The sequence below is a fragment of the Odocoileus virginianus genome, chromosome 2, assembly GCF_023699985.2.
Source record: "Odocoileus virginianus isolate 20LAN1187 ecotype Illinois chromosome 2, Ovbor_1.2, whole genome shotgun sequence".
Taxonomy (NCBI): domain Eukaryota; kingdom Metazoa; phylum Chordata; class Mammalia; order Artiodactyla; family Cervidae; genus Odocoileus; species Odocoileus virginianus.
Window position 1 is genome coordinate 35,925,108 of NC_069675.1, and position 20,449 is coordinate 35,945,556.

General features: G+C 36.0%; 1 protein-coding gene across 3 annotated transcripts in view; it reads right to left on the reverse strand.

Moving 5' to 3' along the window:
- Positions 1 to 20,449, reverse strand: part of RTN4 (reticulon 4) — a 69,593-nt gene that overhangs the window by 32,272 nt on the left and 16,872 nt on the right. The window contains exons 2-3 of one of the 3 annotated variants that reach the window (XM_020915098.2): positions 17,071 to 17,127; positions 13,951 to 16,362 (exon numbers count right to left, since the gene is read on the reverse strand). The exons of 1 other annotated variant lie outside the window; for it this stretch is intronic. In XM_020915098.2, the coding sequence (XP_020770757.2) occupies positions 13,951 to 16,362; positions 17,071 to 17,127 (2,469 nt within the window). Of the gene's footprint in view, positions 1 to 1,609; positions 1,841 to 13,950; positions 16,363 to 17,070; positions 17,128 to 20,449 lie in introns of those variants that run through there. One more of the 3 variants, XM_020915100.2, reaches the window with a different exon arrangement.

Here is a 20,449-nt window from a genome sequence, read left to right on the forward strand (position 1 = left end):
ACAAATGCATAGGAACAATAGGTAAATTTAGTCTTCCCACGCAAAAAAGCCAAAGACAGGCACTAAAAAAGTATCAGGCCATTCCACTTACATACAAAATGAAGCTCTCCAGAGATATTTCAGAATAAATTTGATTTTACATATAGTGCCTGAAAATAATCAAAATAAATCTCTGGTATAAAATGGATTATACTCAATCTTAACTTCTTCAATATAAAAGTATTCCTAAATTAGTTCAGCAAATAACTTAACACGCTGTTAAATGGTGTAACATTCAAATTTTAATACAGAGCCTTAGTAGTTGCTGAGTAGGCTGTAATGTGACTTTTCATCTATTTTTAAAGTCTATATTTATTGTATTGTTACCCCTACTGATGTTTTTACTTAACAAAACCTAATAAAGCAATTTACTTTCACTTTGTAATGCTAATGGTCAGAAGGATGAATAAAAATCCTTCTCTTCATTAAATTCATATGTAAGGAAACCATAAAGGTAAAAAAATCAAGCTATATTGTTTTTTGTTCTTTAAGTGTTAACTATAAACTCTTTCCAATTTTTCAATATACCTCAATCTTAAGCTCACCTTTTCCCCACAATACTTTACTGACCAAATTTTTAAAGATATTGTAATTAGCTCCACATACTGTTTTTAGAAACATTTACCATCAATCCTGCTAACAATTCTGCTATAGAAATACTTTTTTTAATTATAAAACTTGAATGTGGCCAAAAAATTGCTTGTGTGGAATGTCTAACTGGAATACTTAAAATTTTTAAGCTCTAACAATTTTTAAGATAATTTATTATAAGTTCAGATATACAGTCTACCACCTTCCTTTTTCCTTAAAATGGCACATTTAACCATCTACATAATAAAATATTTTAAAAATATTCATTACACTCACGAGCTTAAATTCTTACACAACCCAGATCCACTGAGACTTGAAAGGATCTGGGCTTTCAAGGGGGAGGAAAGGGGATCAAGATCACTGATTGGTTATTACAAGGACAAAGGTTACTGACTTAAATATAGACACACAGTTAAAACTACTATGTATATATTTTAAACGTTTTAAGACTTACAAAATTATAATCTAATTAAAAGGTAACTGGTACTAACTTTAAGGGTTCAATAATATTTCCAAAGAAGAAAATAGGCTTAGTGCAAACACAGAATCTTGCTACCTACAAATCTTTGGATAGAATTTCAACTACACCAAGTCAGCTTTAAAAAAAAAAATACTGAGTCATAGAAAATATGTCATTATGGAATACAAACATGCCTGTGTAGACTTATCACACCAAAGTGACCAAATGAAATTCTGTTAAAAGTACATTGTTTAAAACATAAAAGATTAAAGAACAGAGCCTAATCAACGATAGGACTGCAAAGACGAAACTGAATGCCAGCGAAACAGAACAGCATGACATTTTCTCATACACAGCCAAATGCAAAAACATTTGAAATAGCTGTTTTAATCCTTTACTCTTAAACCCTTATTCGACTTCATTTTCAATCCAAAATATATCTAAATTGCAAAGGTTATTCATAGAAATACATTACTGGTCACATAAAAAAATGAACAAAAGATTAAAAAGCAGATATACCCTTGTCCTTCCAATTTTTCTTCTGACCGTCCATCTCTTGTCACGATCTGCCCTACAGATGGCAATTATCAATTATGCATACCAGCAGAAAAGCTGCAACTGCGAAAATCTCCCCCCTGAGACATGAAATACCCGTTTCCTCAACCGAAGCCTGCAGTCTCCTCTGCTGCACAACTGCAGCAGGACTGAAGTCACCTGACGCCGTCTGGGTGTGGAACAGTCTGACGCAGTGCAATCTGTAACTAGGCTACGAATGCACAGGCACTACCGCCTTCTTCTATCTGCTTATTGTTCTAGTCTTTGGCTTGTTGCTCACACCCAGTGGAGCTACTTTTGTAGGGTGGGGTGGGGTGGGAGGCGAGCTACCAAAGGAAAGGAAAGAAGAGGGTTGTTCTTCTGGCAGAGTTGATCACTGAATATATCTGCAATACACTTGAAGACCACAGCCGGTTTTTGTTTATTTCTTGACAGGGGAATTTTGCTGCTGCTTTCCAGCCTCATTTAAAACTTTAAAATCAATGGTTACCTGATAAGATAAAAATAGACTGATCCAAAGAAGGGTAACAGCTTAAATTTCAAGTCTTGTAAATGCATTCTCTTTTTACTTTCTCCTAAATTATCAGCATTTTGCACCCTTATGAGGTTATGACAAGAGAATCTCAAAAGTTAAATTATTACTGTTTCTGGAATATAAATTATTCAAATAGAAAAAAAGTTTTTATTCTATTTCAGCAACCTATTTCTAATGTAATGCTATTTTTTTCTTCTTTTGCAATTACAGAAATCCAAAGACTTGCAAATATACACTTATTCGTGATCACCACCTGCTCCAACTCAATCTTTCAATAAATATCTATTAGACACCACTGCAGGTACTATTAATAGACTCTTTGCTTGAGAAGAAATATTCACATGCTAATTATATCATTTGCTTTGGGAAAGTGACATAAGACCAAAATAAAATTTTACTGATAAATACAAAAACAAATCTAAGGAATTTCTAACATTTTTATTATAAAATTATAAAACTGACATTCATTCCAGTAAAGAATATTTTATCTTTACTAACATTTCACAACTGGTTTAACTAACGCTATCATTTGACTTTAGCAGGAAAGGCAACATATATTTTTAAATGCTTTATATGCTGAAGTATAAAGAATGGTGCCTATGCAGGAAACTACATACTTCAGAAGAGTAGCTACACTGAAACAGTATAACGTATATATATTATATGCTTTATATACATGTGTGTGTGTATATTATAACTTGCTGTAAAACTGGGGCTGAAAAAAACCCGTGATCAGATCAAAAGTGGCCTGAATAGAGAACTCAGTTCTTTCCCTCTCTGCTTAACTCCAAACACAAATAAAGCGAAGCAATTTTTAAAGAGAGTCTAGTATTCTCAGATCAAAAGTTAATATTTAACTTTAAACTCTCCTCACTGGACCCTTGGATAATGTGATATTTGAGAACACTGTCACCAAGTCATATCACGGCTGAAAATCCCTGGCCTCTTCGTTCATTAGTTAGAAACCCCAAACTATTCACTAACTATGTAACATTTCCAAAGTAGTATTTTCTAATAATCAATTCCTTAAGGCTGAAGGCCAGTAAATACTTTAGCATTAGAATAATGCACTCAAAAACATTGCCCAAACACTGTTTTCAAGTCAGAGATTACTACACTAATAGGAGAGGGAAAAAAGAATTCTTGAGACAAAAGGTATTTACCATTCATATTATTCACATCTTCTGGTACTTGACCTGGTTCACTCTAGGATTTCAGACAGTAGAGGTCTGTATTTTGGAGTAGGCAGCAATATGTAAGCTGTAAGACCTCCCAGGCCACCTCCTGCAAGATATTCCTCCTTTCCCATGTCTTTCCTTCCTCTAATTCTGAACCCCAGAAAAACTCAAGCTTTTGTTTTGCTCTGTTTGCTTTGGGATGTTTAGAGATGAAAGCAAATAAGGTGAGAAAGAAGGGGTCATTTGGGTTGAAGTGCTACTCTCTAAATTGGCAGTTGCTAGTATACAATTCTTGATAACTAAAAAAATTACTTCTACTTTCCAGCAATGGACAAGAGGAATTTGTAATAAAAAAATTATAGTTACAGAGTAGTTTTAAACTTACTTCAAAATTTATTCTGAGCTCTACCAAAGTATGAAACTAAACATATGTCCCATTACTGAAAGGAATTAAATTATAATGCTTAACACCATATGCTGTAATATAATGCCCTCTATGGACTAAATTATAGCACTTCAGCATTAATTACTGAATTGAACCTAAGACATGAACAAAGACTGCATTCTAGAAAATGAACAAGCTAAAAATAATCAAAAAATAATGAACATTCTAAGGTCTATAAACAATTTCATATAAGCTGCTAAAAATGAATACTACAAACCATAAAGAAATTGAAAGTGATACTATTCAATGAGAACTAAATAAATGTTTATTTCTTATATTATAATCCAAAATAGACAGATATTACAAAAGATCCAAAGCATTTTAAAATTTGGAGTTAGTCATTAGGTTTTGAACGAATCTTTGAAAACTTTTAAGTTTTCGCTAAATACATGTTTGGGGGAATCTTCAAGGTCACTTCATAATGTTTATCATAGCATGATTCAACCATTTGGTTTGATTCAATAGGTTGTCCCTGAATTCAAAATCCTCTTATATATAAAGTCATTTTCAAAGTCATTTCTTAGTGTGAAGCAAACATGCACAGCTCACTAAACTCCTCTGCCCAGCTGAATACGGTGGATTACAGAATATTCCACAGATACCCTTTTCCGTCTCCAACACTAGATGGCACCAACACCCACAGTACAGTTGACTGTCCAACCCAAGACATGCAATCTGGCAAAAACTACTCAATTTCCCAGCTCTTTCCCAGGATTGACTGGCAGTCAGGAACTAGATCAGAGTACCATGGAAAAAGGAAAATAACTCCAACAACAAAAAACATGTGGAATAAAATGATCTCTGACCAGAATTCAAAATCAATTTCGAACAGATCGGAATAAAGAAAGAAAAGTGAAGCCGCTCAATTATGTCTGACTCTTTGCAACCCCATGGACTGTAGCCTACTAAGTTCCTCAGTCCATGGAATTTTCCAGGCAAGAGTACTGGAGTGGGTTGCCATTTCCTTCTCCAGGGGATCTTCCCGACCCAGGGATCGAACCCAGGTCTCCTGCATTGCAGGCAGACGCTTTACCGTCTGAGCCACCAGGGAAGTCCCAACATAAAAATGAAGCTATAAATTAGTAAATAAACTAACTACTGCTACTGCCAAGTCACTTCAGTCATGTCCGACTCTGTGCGACCCCACAGACAGCAGCCCACCAGGCTCCCCCATCCCTGGGATTCTCCAGGCAAGAACACTGGAGTGGGTTGCCATTTCCTTCTCCAACGCATGAAAGTGAAAAATGAAAGTGAAGTCGCTCAGTCATGTCTGACTCTTAGCGACCCCATGGACTGCAGCCTACCAGTCCATGGGATTTACCAGGCAAGATTATTAGTGAAGGTGAACGTGCTCCACATATTTATCGATTATCCGTATTTCTTGTATGAAGTGCCTGATCATCCCCTTGGCCCAACTTAAAATTTTAGTGGATATTTTCAGATTTCATATGGGAATATTTATAAAGGTTATATATTTATAAAGTTTAATATTCCCATGTGAAAACTGAAAATATCCACTAAAATGTAAAGTAAAATAAAATTTAGAAAACTAAGGGAAAACTATAAAATGACAAATATTTGCATCTTTGTACTGTATATAAAGAACTCTCAAAATCAGAAAGAGGTGATTCTAAATTTTAAATTGAGCCAAGGGGATGATCAGGCACTTCATACAAGAAATACAAATAATCGATAAATATGTGGAACACATTCACCTTCACTAATAATTAAAGATCAACACAGCAAGATAGTTACTTTAACCTGTCAAACTACTAAAGATTTAAAAAAAAAAAAAAAGCCAGGTACACAATGTCTGGAAGGATACTTAAGAAGCAAGTCCGAGTAAATGACTCTAGGAAGGTACACTAGGCAGCTGGTTAAGACAGGGAAAAGACTTACTGTAATTGTACTTTTTGAACTCTGTATAATGTGTAAGTCATTAACTATCAATTTTTGATAAAAATATTAATAAATATTAATTGTTGGTAATCCACAGAGCAATGGGTTTTCTTACTATTAGAAGGGCAAAAATTAGTACAAGTCCTGACAAGGGATTAATCTCCAAAATATACAAACAGCTCATGCAGCTCAATGTCAAAAAAACAAACATCCCAATCCAAAAATGGGGAGAACTAAACACACATTTCTCCAAAGATGATGTAAAGATGGTCAACAAACACATGAAAAGATGTTCAACATCGCTAATTATTAGAAAGATACAAGTCAAAACTACAATATCACCTCACACCAGTAAGAATGGCCATCATTAAAAAACAAAAAATCTACAAACAATAAATGCTGGAGAGAGTGTGGAGAAAAGGGAACCCTCCTACAGTGTTAGTGGGAATGTAAATTGGTACAACCATTATGGAGAACAGTATGGTGGTTCCTTAAAAAATTAAAAATAGAACTACCATATGACCCAGCAATCCCACTACTGGGCAAATACCCTGAGAAAACCATAATTCAAAAGGACACATGCACCACCATGTTCGTTGCAGCACTATTTACAGCAGTCATACATGGAAGCAACCTAAAGGACCGTCAACAGAGTGGATAAAGATGATATGGTACATATACACAATGGAATATTACTCAGCCACAAAAAAGAACGAAATAATGCCAGTTGCAGCAACATGGATGATCTAGAGATCATCATACTGAATGAAGTAAGCCAGAGAAAGACAAATATCATATACTGCTTATGTGCTTGCGCGCTAAGTCACTTCAGTTGCGTCCAACTCTGTGAGATCCTATGGGCTGTAGCCCGCCAGGCTCCTCTGTCCATGATTCTCCAGGCAAGAATACTGGAATGGGTTACCATGCCCTCCCTCCAGGGGCCCACAGGGATCAAACCCACACCTCTCACATCTCCTGCACTGGCAGGCAGGTTCTTTACCACTAGCGCCACATGGGAAGCCCCATATTGATTATATGTGGAATCTTATTTTAAAAAAAAAAAAAAAAAGGTAAAAATGAACTTATTTACAAAACAGAAATAGAGTCAGACATATAGAAAACAAACTTATGGTTACCAGGAGGAAGGAATAAATTGAGACTGAAATTGACATATACATACTACTACATATAAAATACATAATAATGACCTATAGTATAGCACAATGAACTCTACTCAACACTCTATAAAGACCTATATGGGAAAAGAATCTGTAAGAGAGTGGGTATATGCATAACTGATTCACTTTGTTGTACACTTGAAGCTAACACAACATTGTAAATCAACTATACTTCAATAAAAAATTATTTTGCAAAAAGTTAGCCCAATGTCTGAAACACAGTAGAAGCTCAAAAGGTATTGTGTTCGGTATACCTAATTTGCTATGCAACCTTGGGGAAAGTTTCTTAACATTCCTGGACTTAGGTTTTTTCATCCCTTAAGTGATTACCTCACCTCTTTCAGATTATGGTGAAGACTAAATGAGATGACTTATGTGAAAATTCTTGGTGCTTAAAAGATTTCCCATAAATGGCAGTCCCTCCTTTCCAGGTAAAATGCAAATAATTTGGCTTTTCTTGGCCGTTCAAAATACTTACTTTAAAAACATCCCAAGCAGGAAGAAAACCTAAAAGTGAAAGTGAACTGAAACAAATCTAACTTTATTTCACAAGAGTAGTATAACCACACTGGAGTGGGGAAAAGTGGAAGGAAAAGGCAAAATAAAACCAATCCAAGTAACTGGGCAGGGCTGAGGCAGGTCGGTTTGAAAACTAATCCTCTTCATTATTTTATTATAATGGTATTATAAAACATTCTAAGACTATTTTAGATGTATGCAAAGATTAAACAAATTAATAAGTGTGAGGAGTCAGGTTCTCTCTATAGAAAAGTGTTAGTCACTCAGTCATGTCCGGCTCTCTGCAACCCCACGGACTGTAGCTTGCCCAGCTTCTCTGTCCATGGAATTCTCCAGGCAAGAATACTGGAGTGGGAAAGCCATTCCCCTTCTCTAGGGAATCTTCCCGACCCAGGGATCGAACCCATGTCTCCTGCATTACAAGCAGATTCTCTACCATCTGAGGGAAAATACAAATGTGAAATGAGGGAAGCAAGAAACAGTACTCTAGGAATGTTTTGGATCTGGAAGTATATATAAACTCATGACTTCATAAGTACATGGATGTACTTATGTTTATTCATATGTGCGTATACAAGTATTTCCTCCCTCTGTCCACTGAAAGGGCTAAAATGCACAGATCCCACAGGAGCAAAGTACAACTCTTTGTACTTTGCATCCAGCTCTTGATCACTGAAAGGAATCAGGGACCCCTGGAGAAACTGTTGACTTTGTGGCTGGGACAAAGTGGGCAAAAGATGAGCCTACAACATTTCATTATGTTAGAAAGTAGGAAGTGTTTCCCTCTTCCCTCAAAAGGATAGCTGCATGTCACTGAGCCAACTCAAACGGGAGCCCTTCAAATCTGGGACAATTTATAACCAAAATAATTTAAGTATGGTAATGATTTGTAAACCATTAGGGGAAAAGAGAAATTCATGGATCCATACTGATAGTTAATTAGCCAATTAATGGAAAAAGAGATTTCTTGCTAAGAGTAGAACTCCAGAGTTGATTTGACAAATGTGGAGGAAGTTTTGGAACTGGAAAATCACCTTTTGCAAATTTAGTGGTAAAAAATAAATCAATCAAGATTCATCAATAGACACTAAATCTAGGGAAAGAATTTTAGTAAAGGGCAGGATATTTGCAGTGTCACCCATTAGCTGTCATGAAGGACAATAATTATATAGGAAAATCAGGAAACCCTAAATTAACCTCGTTAATGAAGGACTGATGGATAGTAGGTACCTCCAGATTGACATCATGAGACGGGCACTACATCATCTTCATTTTGGCCATGATTCATAACCTCAAAGTAATCACTAACAAACATTACACAAATGCAAAAAAAAAAAAAAGGAATTTTCTATTAAAAAGAGAGAAGGGAAAGGGCCTGTGTTCTTAAAAAGTGTTAGTCATAAGAGAGAAAGACTGGATATGCTGCAGATTAAAGGAACCAAAGGCAACATAACAACTCAATATAAAACGTGGCTCTAGACTGAACCTTGCAGCAGAAGTCACCAGGTCAACTAACAATTGGCATGTGAACGGTGGGTTAGAACAAAGTGCTGTTAGCAACGCAAATTTACAAAGTTAACAACTGTCCTGAGGTCATGTAAGAGAATATCCCTTTTTTAAGTATTTAGGGGTAACACAGAATGTACAGAACTTATCTCATGGGTTCTGGGAAAAAGGATGTATTTATGTATCCATTGTCTAGTTATTTATCAAAAGAGATCATAAATAATAAAGCCAATAGGGGAATGTTAGTAGGTAAATTTAGATGAAAAGTGTAAGACATTCTTTGTACTTTTATTTTTGCAATTATTTTTAAGTTTGAAATTACTCCCAAATGAAAGTTGTTTTTAAAAAAGCAATTATCTTAAAAACTCAAGTGATACCATAGGTTTGCTAAAAATTCAGCTTAATTCCAGTCACAGGAAATTTAGCACCTAAAGTGTAATAAACCCTCCTTTGACTTACTGGTTTTTCATTTTAGTTCTGAATAAACCTGATGTTTCTTTTCACTGAGTCCCTTGTGGCCAGTTTGCAAATTCATCTATCCCTAGCTTTGAGTGAGTAAGTTTCTACATACTGACCGTAATACCCACACATCACCCCCAAAATATCAAAACAGGATCTGGAAAACTTTTATCATATTTATATAAATGAATAAGTCTATATGTTCACTCACATTTGCTAACTCTACCTTTTAAAGTAGCATCTCTTTGTGTAGCCATTCCTAATATCCCAAGGTAGAGAGAGCTTCTTTGTGCCCTTCGTACTGTTAATGATCTTCCAATCATTATACATTTATATCCCTGAACTATCACTCTATGCCAAACTGAGACTTCCATTCATCTGAGAAAAACATTTCAATTGTCATCTGGTAGTGCTGTCAGTTAACTTTTCAGAAGTCTCACTATATGGGTCTAAATTTAGTAGTATAAATTTAAGCAATTATTAAAATATTTTAATTTAGATATTTATATTTAAAATAAGTGGAAAGTGAAAAATTAAAATGCCAGTGATAATCATAATATATCTTGAGCAAAAAATGAAAACCACCAAGGTACCAAAAGCATAAATCTTTAGCCACAAATCTTTTTTAAAGTAAATAAAGAACATATATGAAATGCTCAGCCTCTAAATAATGAAGTACAGTGAAGCAAAAAATAACATAATGAACATTCATAATTATGAACTGAGAGACCAGTATTTCCATTTCATGATGGAAGTATATACTCTGAGGGAATCCCCGGTTGTCCAGTGGTTAGGACTCAGTGTTTTCACCACAGTGGGCCGTGTTTAATCCCTGGTCAGGGAACTAAGATTCCACAAGTCATGCGGTATGGCCAAAAAAATTAAAAAGAATACAGCTTGACTGAACCAGATAAAGGACAGGAATATAAAAAGCAAAGAGAAGCTTTAAAAAATGATCCAGACTCTTAAGTAATCAAAAAAATTCAAATTAAAACAAAAAAAGGTTTCCTTTATATCTCAAAATGTCAAAAATCATTTAAAAAATAAAAAAGCTACCACTTGTTGAATGCCTAAATATGCCAGGTAATTTCTAGGCGTTTTTAAAAAGAATGTTTAATAAGCTTTTTTATTTTACAATTCTTTTGGATTAACAGAAAAATCACAAGAATATTACAGAGAGTTAGCATATACCCTGTACTCAGTTCCTTGTTATATTACTATGGTACACTTGTCATATATAATGAGTCAGTAGTGATACATTTTTATTAACTAAAGTCCATATTTTATTTGGGTTTTCTTAGTTTTCACATAATGTCCTCTTTCTGTCCTGCTATTCCATCCAGGGTATCACATTACACTTAATCATCATGTCTCCTTACTTTCTCAGACTTCATTGTTTCTGATGACCTTGACAGTTCTGAGAAGTACTAGCCAGATTATTTTGTAGGATATCCCTCTATTTGGGTACAGACTATCAACACAGCTTATCACTGTGGATGTTAGCCCTGGTCACCTGGCTGAGGTTAAGTAGTATTTCAGACTCCTCCACTATAAATGACTCTTTTCCTCCCTTTTCCACACTGTACTGTTTGTCACACTGAGTGAAGTCAGACAGAGAAAGACAAATATCATGATACCGCTTTTATGTTGAATCTTAAAAAAAAAAGTGTACAAATAAACTTATTTACAAAACTGAAATAGTCACAGATGTAGAAAATAAACATGTGGTTATGTGGGGGTGGGGGCGGTTAGGAAAGGGGAAGGATAAATTGGAAGATTGAGATTAACATTTACACACTACTATATACAATAAATAGATAACTAATAAGGACCTAATGTATAGCACAGGGAACTCTACTCAATATGCTATAATGGCCTATATGGGAAAAGAACCTTAAAAAGAGAGGATATATGATATATAGAACAGATTCACTTTACTGTACAACCTGAAACTAATACAATAGTGTTTATCAACTATATCCCAAAAAATATAAAAAACAAAAAACAAAGCAAAAAAAATACATTTTGAATTAATTTGATCTAAAAATAGCAACAAGGCATCAAAGTCTGCATCACATTTTGCTCATCTCCTTTGCTGATTAAAATCAGTCTCCCCCCCCAATTAAAATTGAATCCTGCCTATAAATGTCATTTTAAGAAAACAAGGGGAACAAATCAGAGATAATAAATTATCTGAGCAAGTTTTATTATTTAACACTGATTAATGTTTTCATGTTTAAAAGTATATTCAGTATTAAGACACAGAAATTAAAAAAAAAAAACAAACAAAACTAGAGCACAAACAAGGATGCAGAAAATCATTAGCCCTCTGAGAACAGAGATGACCATTACAACTCCCTTCCTTCTGACAAATTCTCAATTCTTAACTAAGCCTCTCCAGAATTTGATACTGTTGATCAATTCTTCCACCTGTAACCGTTCCCTGTAGTTGATGTCTGTGGCTTTAACTACTGCCTCGAGTCCACAGTAAATACATGCATACAGTTAAGGGCTCTCTCAAGAGCTTCCTATTTATAATATCTCTCATTCTTGGATGTCACACAGGTACCTTAATTACAACATTCTCAGAACTGAATTTTTACTGGTCATCTGGTGACGTGGATGAACCCAGAGTCTGACACGCAGAGTGAAGTATGTCAGAAAGAGAAAAACATATATAAGGAATCTAGAAAAAATGGTACTGATGAACCTATTTGCAGGGCAGGAACAGAGCTGCAGTCAGAGAACAGACTTGCGGACACAGTATGGGAAGGAGAGGGTGGGACGAACAGAGAGAGTAGCCAGATATACACTGGTATCTGTATATATATACACATGGTATATCTGTATATATATACACATGGTATGTCTGTATATCTATACACATGGTATGTCTGTATATCTATACACATGGTATATCTGTGTGTATATATATATACACACACACATGGTATATCTGTATATCTATACACATGGTATATCTGTATATCTATACACATGGTATATCTGTATATCTGTATATCTATACACATGGTATATCTGTATATCTATACACAGGGTATATCTGTATATCTGTATATCTATACACATGGTATATCTGTATATCTGTATATCTATACACATGGTATATCTGTGTATATATATACACATGGTATATCTGTATATCTGTATATCTATACACATGGTATATCTGTGTATATATATACACATGGTATATCTATATATCTGTATATATATACACTGGTATACCTGTATATCTGTATATCTATACACATGGTATATCTGTATATCTATACACTGGTATATCTGTATATCTGTATATATATACACATGGTAATGTGTAAAACAGACAGCTAATGGGAAGCTACCAGATACCTTGAGGAGCTCAGCTCCATGCTCTGATGATCTAGAGGGGTGGTACAGGGCTGGGCAGGAGGGAGGGAATATATTATACACACAGCTGATTCACAGCAGAAACTAACAGAACACTGTAAAGCAATTAGACTCCAATTAAAAAACACTTTAAAACAGCACCTGCCTTGCACATGAATAATCTACAGATTATACTGCTATGTCTAATAAACACTGAGCACTCTTAAAAACAAAAAAAAACTGAGTATTTTCTCCCATTAAACCCACTTTTATTTTCTCATGTTTCCAACTCAGTTTCCCATACTGCCATCCATGTATCTGCACATAAAAGGAACCCGGGTTCCCCAGAGTAAGCTTTAACTCTTCCCGTTATCTTCACGCCCGATTCCAATCAAACACTATTACGTCTCTGTGCCCATCCCATTGCCTTAATGTTCGTGATCTCCCCTTTCTTTGATTATAGCAACAACCTGTAAACTGGTCTCTGCCACCAGTACTACCTATCTCCAATGCCTAAGTATATTCAGTAAATTCACAGTAATCACTACATATTTTTATAGGAAACACATCTAAATTAGAATGCTGAATAAAAACAAATGCACAAATTACACAAATCAGGTATGTGGGAAATGTGGAGTCAAAAGAAAAAAATGAGAATTAGTACTTTTCAGGAGAATTAATAATAGCATACCTCAATGTACACTTCAACAAAATGTCTAATACTCAATATGCTTAACTTTACACCTACTACTGGAATTACTGCATTATATTGAAGTAGTAGAGATAAGTAACAGAAATGTTCTTTCCTTAAGATTTTAAAATGAGGATATTGCTGGGAAAATAAAAGTAAATATATCTGAAAATATTTCATTTTTAATACCTCTTGCTCTTTATGCTATTAGGAAACAATAAAGCAAAAGAGAAGAAAGAAATAGACATTAAAGTCAATTCTAATAAAATTTTGTTCCAGTTCTGTGGTGCAATATAAAAATTACCAACAAATAATTATTGGCAAGTTAAGAGCAAGAGTGAATTATGAGTGCAAGAGGGGTAAAAAAAAAGCACTAAAACCTTTAACTGAGCCAGTAAAAAGAATTCTTACCGATGTGATCTATTTAGACCCTATACACATAACATACTACACAAAAGGTAGTAGAATGTTCCGTAAGTCACAAGCTGGCAAGAAAGCACAAAATAACGTATGGATTGATTACCTGAAGTTTTACTCAGCTCTGTTGAAAATATAGCAGATGGTGATCTTCGCTCTTTTTGTGTATCAGAAGGAAGTTTTTTCTCAGCTTCTTTCACAAGAACTTTGGGTTTTTCTATGCTGCCTACCTCTGCTTGAGCATCCAAAGCAGACACATCTGGAGGCAGCATGGGCACCTTTGAAACATCACCCCTATCTTTGGAGAACTCATCTGGGACATGAACTTCTTCCTCTCTAGGTTGTACACTCTTGAAAGAAAGGTCACGGGGCAATCCTGCGCAAGCCAATGACCCAGCTCCATCCTGGATGTCAGCAATTTCACTTTTGTGGGGTACTTCTAGGTCAGTGTATTCCCTGGCTAATGTAGGAGAAGAATCTGCTTTAGAACTGACAAAAGTAGGGAACTCATCTATAATCTCAATTGGAGATGAATCTGAAAATGTCTCACTTTCTCTCAGGTTTGCTTCCTGAGCAATGAATAAGCCATCACTTGAATAAACTGCAGTATTGAGCTCCTCCATCTGCAAAGGGATTTTCTCCTTTTGGGTCAATGCTGAAACTTCATCAGGTGCTAAGGTATCTTTTGTGATGCCTAAACTGGGCTGAAAAGACTCCAAATACGGTTTTCCTCCCTCAGGTGGTGGTGAAGCGCTGAGTTTTCCCTTATTTTCATGTCCTGTCATTGACTCAGATGAAATTTCAATGAGATTTTCTTTCCCAAGTATTACAGCTTCATCTTGTTTTTGTGGAACTTCAGGTATTGAATCATCACTAAATAAGTCAACTGGTTCAGAATCAGGGGAGGAATCTTCAACTAGCTCAGAATGCTCGGGCACTGGCTGTGCAACTTCTGCTATTTCTGAATAACCAGAGAAATCTGGAGTTGGTTCAGTAGAGATCTTTGTTTCTTTAACTAAATCACATGCAATAGATATGTAAGAAGCTTCTGTTTCCTGAACAGCTACACTGATACTTTCAGGCTCTGTGATTTCTTCCTTCATTCCTGATTCTTTTTTGAGTGAGACATTCATGGCCTCCTCATATGGTGGGGGATTTTCTGGCTCAAACTTTATGCTTTCATAATTAACTGAAGGAGGAGTTTCTAATGGGGATGAACTGAGCTGCGCTGCAGAAGCACCAGCACTAGGAACTACAGAATTTAATGGTGCTTCCATGACAATGTCAGGCAAAACCGGTGAAGGAGTAGCTTCAGATTCTTCAAAAGATGGGCAAAGCTGTGTTACAGGGTAAAGTGACTCCTGCACAGCTTCTGAAGTTTGAACCAGGTCCATTCTTGTTTCAAAGGCAATTTTTGTACCAGTAGCTTCATTCAATTCACTTTCACATGCTTCCTGAACCAAATCTGGGGTCAGACCTTCAGGCATGTTTGCCACTACTTCCTCGGTCACCTTTGACACATGATCTGTTGTAACGTAATCTGCCTTCGAATCCTGTGCTGCCATAAGGAAAGGGTTTGATGTTTTGGTGCTTGCATTCTTCTCTGTTACAATTTGTGCCTTTTTTTCTTCTATCTTTTTTTCATCTGTCTTATTTTCCGAAGTATGATCTTCCAACAAGGGGAAAATGTTTGTTGAAACATTCTCAGTTGTTGTTGGGTGAAAGGGAGCACATGTGATGTATGCTCCTGAACCACCTTTTATAGCTTCTGGTGTACTGGGAAATGAAGTGTCATCATTACTGCTTTCACTTTCTTTTTCATGACTTGTTGGTTCAAGGCTATCTGAAAAACGTTTCTTATCCACTTTATCTTCCCATTTGCTCTCTATACTACCTCCAGCAGCCAAAACATCACTATCTTGCTTGTAAGTATCTTTTACTTCCCATACTCGCTCAAACGGTTTGAAGTCTGCATATTCCTCCCTCATAGAAGCTTCTGCTGCAATTCCCTTTTCATTAAAACTGTCCTTTGTTTTTTCTGGAGACAGAACTCTATCTCCTTCTTTAACTGATTTCGTAAGGACTGTAGATAACTCCTGCTGAGTATGAAGGATGTTACGACTAACTAAGTCCTCTTCTTTATCTTTACTCCTCACAACTATTTCGTCCCTAGGATTTGCTACTGTTATGGCAGGTTCTGTTTTTTGAGAGCCACTGAATGATGATTCCATTTCTGAGTATTCCAATTCTGAAAACTCTGTTAAATTTCTCTCTACAAATGGATTTTTTGTCTTCTCTGAGAATGCTTTAGAAGTTTCATTTGAAATTTCTGGAAGTGTTCCTTCAGTGGGTAGTACTGCTGGTAAATCACCAAGGTATTCACGTTCTTTAAAAGCAGCAGCTGAGAGAGGAGATAAAGAAGGAAGAGAAGCAGCAGTTTCAAGCAGGACAGACGGAAAATCCTCTTGACCAGCAGAAACAGTGTTACCTGGCTGCTCCTTCAAATCCATAATTTTTTCTGTGACCATAGACAGAAAGGAAAGTTAGAGAATGCCAGTGTTCTGATGCTAATGCTCAGAGTTAATGCAAGTTTTATGACAGATTCAAAAAACAGTGTTAGTAAAGACTTACTGTTAACTAAAATGCTACTAACATTTAGTTTATAAATAATAATCAAGTAGACTGAATCATTATTGAAGAAATTAAAGCTACAGTCAAAAAGTATGTGCACAGCTATAGAGGCAATTATATGCCATGCAAAGACATCAAGTCTTTGAGAAAAACCTCAAGTAAAATTAACTGAGGAAAACTACTATTAACTAGTCTTAGAGGAAGAAATGAGAATCTGAGAAGAGTCTAGTCTGACTGAAAGCACAGGAAGGAAGGGGCACGGGATAATTAAATGCCACAGACTGGCATTCTTTTCTGTGAAAGCCTGTCAGCTCTAAGAAAATAAACCGTATCTGGAGGAAGTGACTAGTCAATAAGTAAACATAAATCAAGGGTCCAAGAATTCCTTACACATTTCCAATTATTAATCAGCTTTCTGCCCATTTCTCTCTTGGATACAGCATATAAAATGCAAGTTTCAACTTGGTCAGTAGACAAACATTCTTGGAATCATGCTAATTTTTAGTAAATTCAAACTACTAAGCATAGAGTTAACAAAACTAAAAAGTTAAAGTTAGAATACACAGAAGATAAAAGGCTAGCAGAAAGAACTTGCCTGCAGAGGAGTGTATCACAGGCTCAGATGCAGCAGGAAGAGCAAAAAGTGTCTCATCTGAAAAACAAATAGAATATAACCTCAGCAGAGATAAAGACAGAGCTGAGAGGAGACTAAAGAGGAGCAAGCAAGGGGTTCAGTCGTAATAAGTTACACAAAGTTTTATCTACAGAGCAAACGTCAAGATGGAAAGGAAAAAGGAGTACCATTAGTAGTTCCATTAATCCAGATTAGATTATAATCCACAAAACTGATTAAATGCTACCCATAGAGCCTACCATTTCTCAAAAGGCAACAACATGTTTATGTTAAAGAAACTTCATGGATCATCATGGCTTTAATACGCTAATCTTTTCTTTTTTATTGGTCTATGTTCAATCTAGAACACTTCCAGAAAATCATGCATATTCTCTATTTGTTATTCTAAGTGCTTTACCTGATGCAAGAACTCATTTTACTCCTTATAATCCTACTGTTACAGTGTTGTTAATATCCCATTGAACAGATTAAAAAACTGAGAGACAGACAAATTAAGAAACTCACTCAGTACATAAGTAACAAAGACTCTGGCAATACATAAGTATTAAGACTCCAGAGCTCCCTTTCTTAACCAATATATGCCATATGTTATAAACTGTGTTTCCCCCCAAATTCATTATGTTGAAGCCCTAAGATCCAGTGAGTCATGTTTGAAAACAGGGCCTTTCAGAGCTAATGAGGAATACATGAGGTCATGAGGGTCAGGCCATGGTCACATGAAGAGGTCATGTGAGCACACAGTGAGAAGGCAGCAACCTATATGCCAAGAAAAGAGGCCCTGAATGAAACCTAACTTGCCCACACTTCGGTCTTAAGACTTCCCAGTCTTCAGAACTGTAAGAATTAACATTCCCTTGTTTAAGTTACCTAGTCTATGGTGTTTTGTTATGGCAGCCCATATACTAATACACTACATATTGGTATATTAACCTTGTACAGTGTCATTTTATACCTGCTGGCGGGCAATCTTATGCAAAAGATCTGCGGTTAACACTAGAGTAAGGCCCCTAACAAAAGACAATTTGAAATAGTTTGAGAGATGACAGAAGGTATTTCTTTCGTGTAGAGGACATAACAAATTTGGACACTTCTACTGGGAAGGACAAGCTAGACAAGTCTGATCAATAGGAAAAAAAAAATCAGAGATGTGACTATCATGAACAAAGTCTTTTCTTCCAAGGGTATTCCTCTCAAAAAATTCAAATTTAAAAACAAATAAAATTTAAAAACAAATCCATCCTAGGTATGATACCTAAAGGATTCTTAGGGCTTCCCTAGTGGCTCAGTGGTAAAGAATCCGGCTGCCAAAGCAGGCGACACAGACGGGTTCAATACCTGCTCTGAGACGATCCCACGTGCCGCAGAGCAACTAAGCCTCTGTGCCACAACTATTGATCCTGTGCTTCAGAGCCTTGGAGCTGCAACCACTGAACCCGCATGCTGCAATTAGTGACGCCCACACGCCCGAGAACCCGTGCTCCACAAGAGAAAGCCAGTAGATAAACTGGTGCACCACAACTAGAGAGTAGCCCCCACTCACCGAAACCAAAGAAAACCTCACACACCAACAACGACCCAGCAGAGCCAAGACAAATAAATAAATAATTTTAAAAAGAAATAAATGCTTCTTAGATTGGTGGTGAGGTGAAATCCATGACAAGCATTTAAAAAAGTCTCCTATAACCCAGAACCACAGGCTGGATAGGCCACTCACCCAAACCATTGAGACATTTTGCCTATAAAATATACACACATGCATGGGCTTCCCTGGTGGCTCAACAGTAAAGAATCTGCCTGCAATGCAGGAGCCACAGTTTGATCCCTGGGTTGGGAAGATCCCCTGGAGGAGGGCGTGGCAACCCACTCCAGTATTCTTGCCTGGAGAATCCCGTGGACAGAGGAGACTAGTGGGCTACAGTCCCTAAGGTCATGAAGAGTCACACATGACTGAAGCGACCTAGCATGCACACGCACACATATGCAAACACACTTTATTTTTTACTAATACTTAGCATTTATTTCATGCCTACTGCCAGGCCAAGGACTTTTCATACTTACTTAATCTACACATCATCCCAATGAGAAATATGACAATTTTTACAGATGACAATCTAGTAGCTTGCTCTAAATTATACAACAGCCTAGGTTTAAAATCCATGCTCCTGCTTCAGTGTACACACTTTTAAAAGATGACTTCTGTAACCTTAGTTTCTCGTTTGTAAAATAACAATTTGAAAATTCCTTTCTTCTAAGATAATGAATTAAAATGTTGTACAAAACTTGAGATTTGGGGGTCAAAGAAAAAAACCAAATAATTACACAGCTGCTCCATCTAAATAAAAGGTAGCAAATTCCTAACAAAATGGTTGTCTTTTTCTCCTAGACAATATAGTTAAAAACCAACTAATTGAGAGACAGTCTATTTGGGAAGTGAACTAGAAACATGTTACATTAAAATTATAGGGAAAGCAAAATATATCTAAAATTGTGCCAGAAATTTAAAGTATTATTTTTTTTTTCCCAAAATATATCCTTACTGCTATCCAGAATCACTCTTACAGTAAAAATTATGTTTCTGGCACTTGGTCAAATAAGAAAGTTTACAAATTGGTAGTTGAAATAGTCACTAAAAAAATATTTAAGTCCTCATTTGTAAAATGAGATTCAATCCAAAATTAGCCACAAAACAAGTATTCCATTTCTAAAAGTGCTTGGAGAAAAAAATCCAGAAGAGATCACTAATATTTGGCTCTGAAGAAAAGAGCTGCTCAGAGACTCTCACTAAGGCCCACTATGAATCATGGGATCAAACTGCCTGGGTCCAAATCCCAGATCCATCACTTAAATGTACAACTCTGAGAAAGTTATTACTGAGATTTTCTGGGCTTCATTTCCTCATATGAATAAGAAAAATAACAGTAACTACCTCAAAAAGTTGTGAGAGAAGGAAGGGGAAAAAAGAAACAACTTGCTCTAAGTCACACTGCTAGGACACCAGAGAGCCAGGATTTGAAGAAGGTCTCTCAAGCTCAAGTGCTTTATCTTCTGAGGGATGTATTTATGCACAAATGCAATTGTTGTAAATTACATATTCCTAGTTGATCAGCCCCGTAAGTTTGAGCTCCTGAAACAATAAAAATTTGTCTCCCAGCAAATACCTTGTAATTATCCAAAATATTTGACTGCTTCTACTTCACAATGTAACATCTATACTATGTAAAACAATCTATAGATTCAATGTAATCTCTATCAAACTATCAATAGCATTTTTCACAGAAGAACAAAAACACTTCACAGTTTGTATGGAAACACCAAAGACCCCAAATAGCCAAAGCGATCT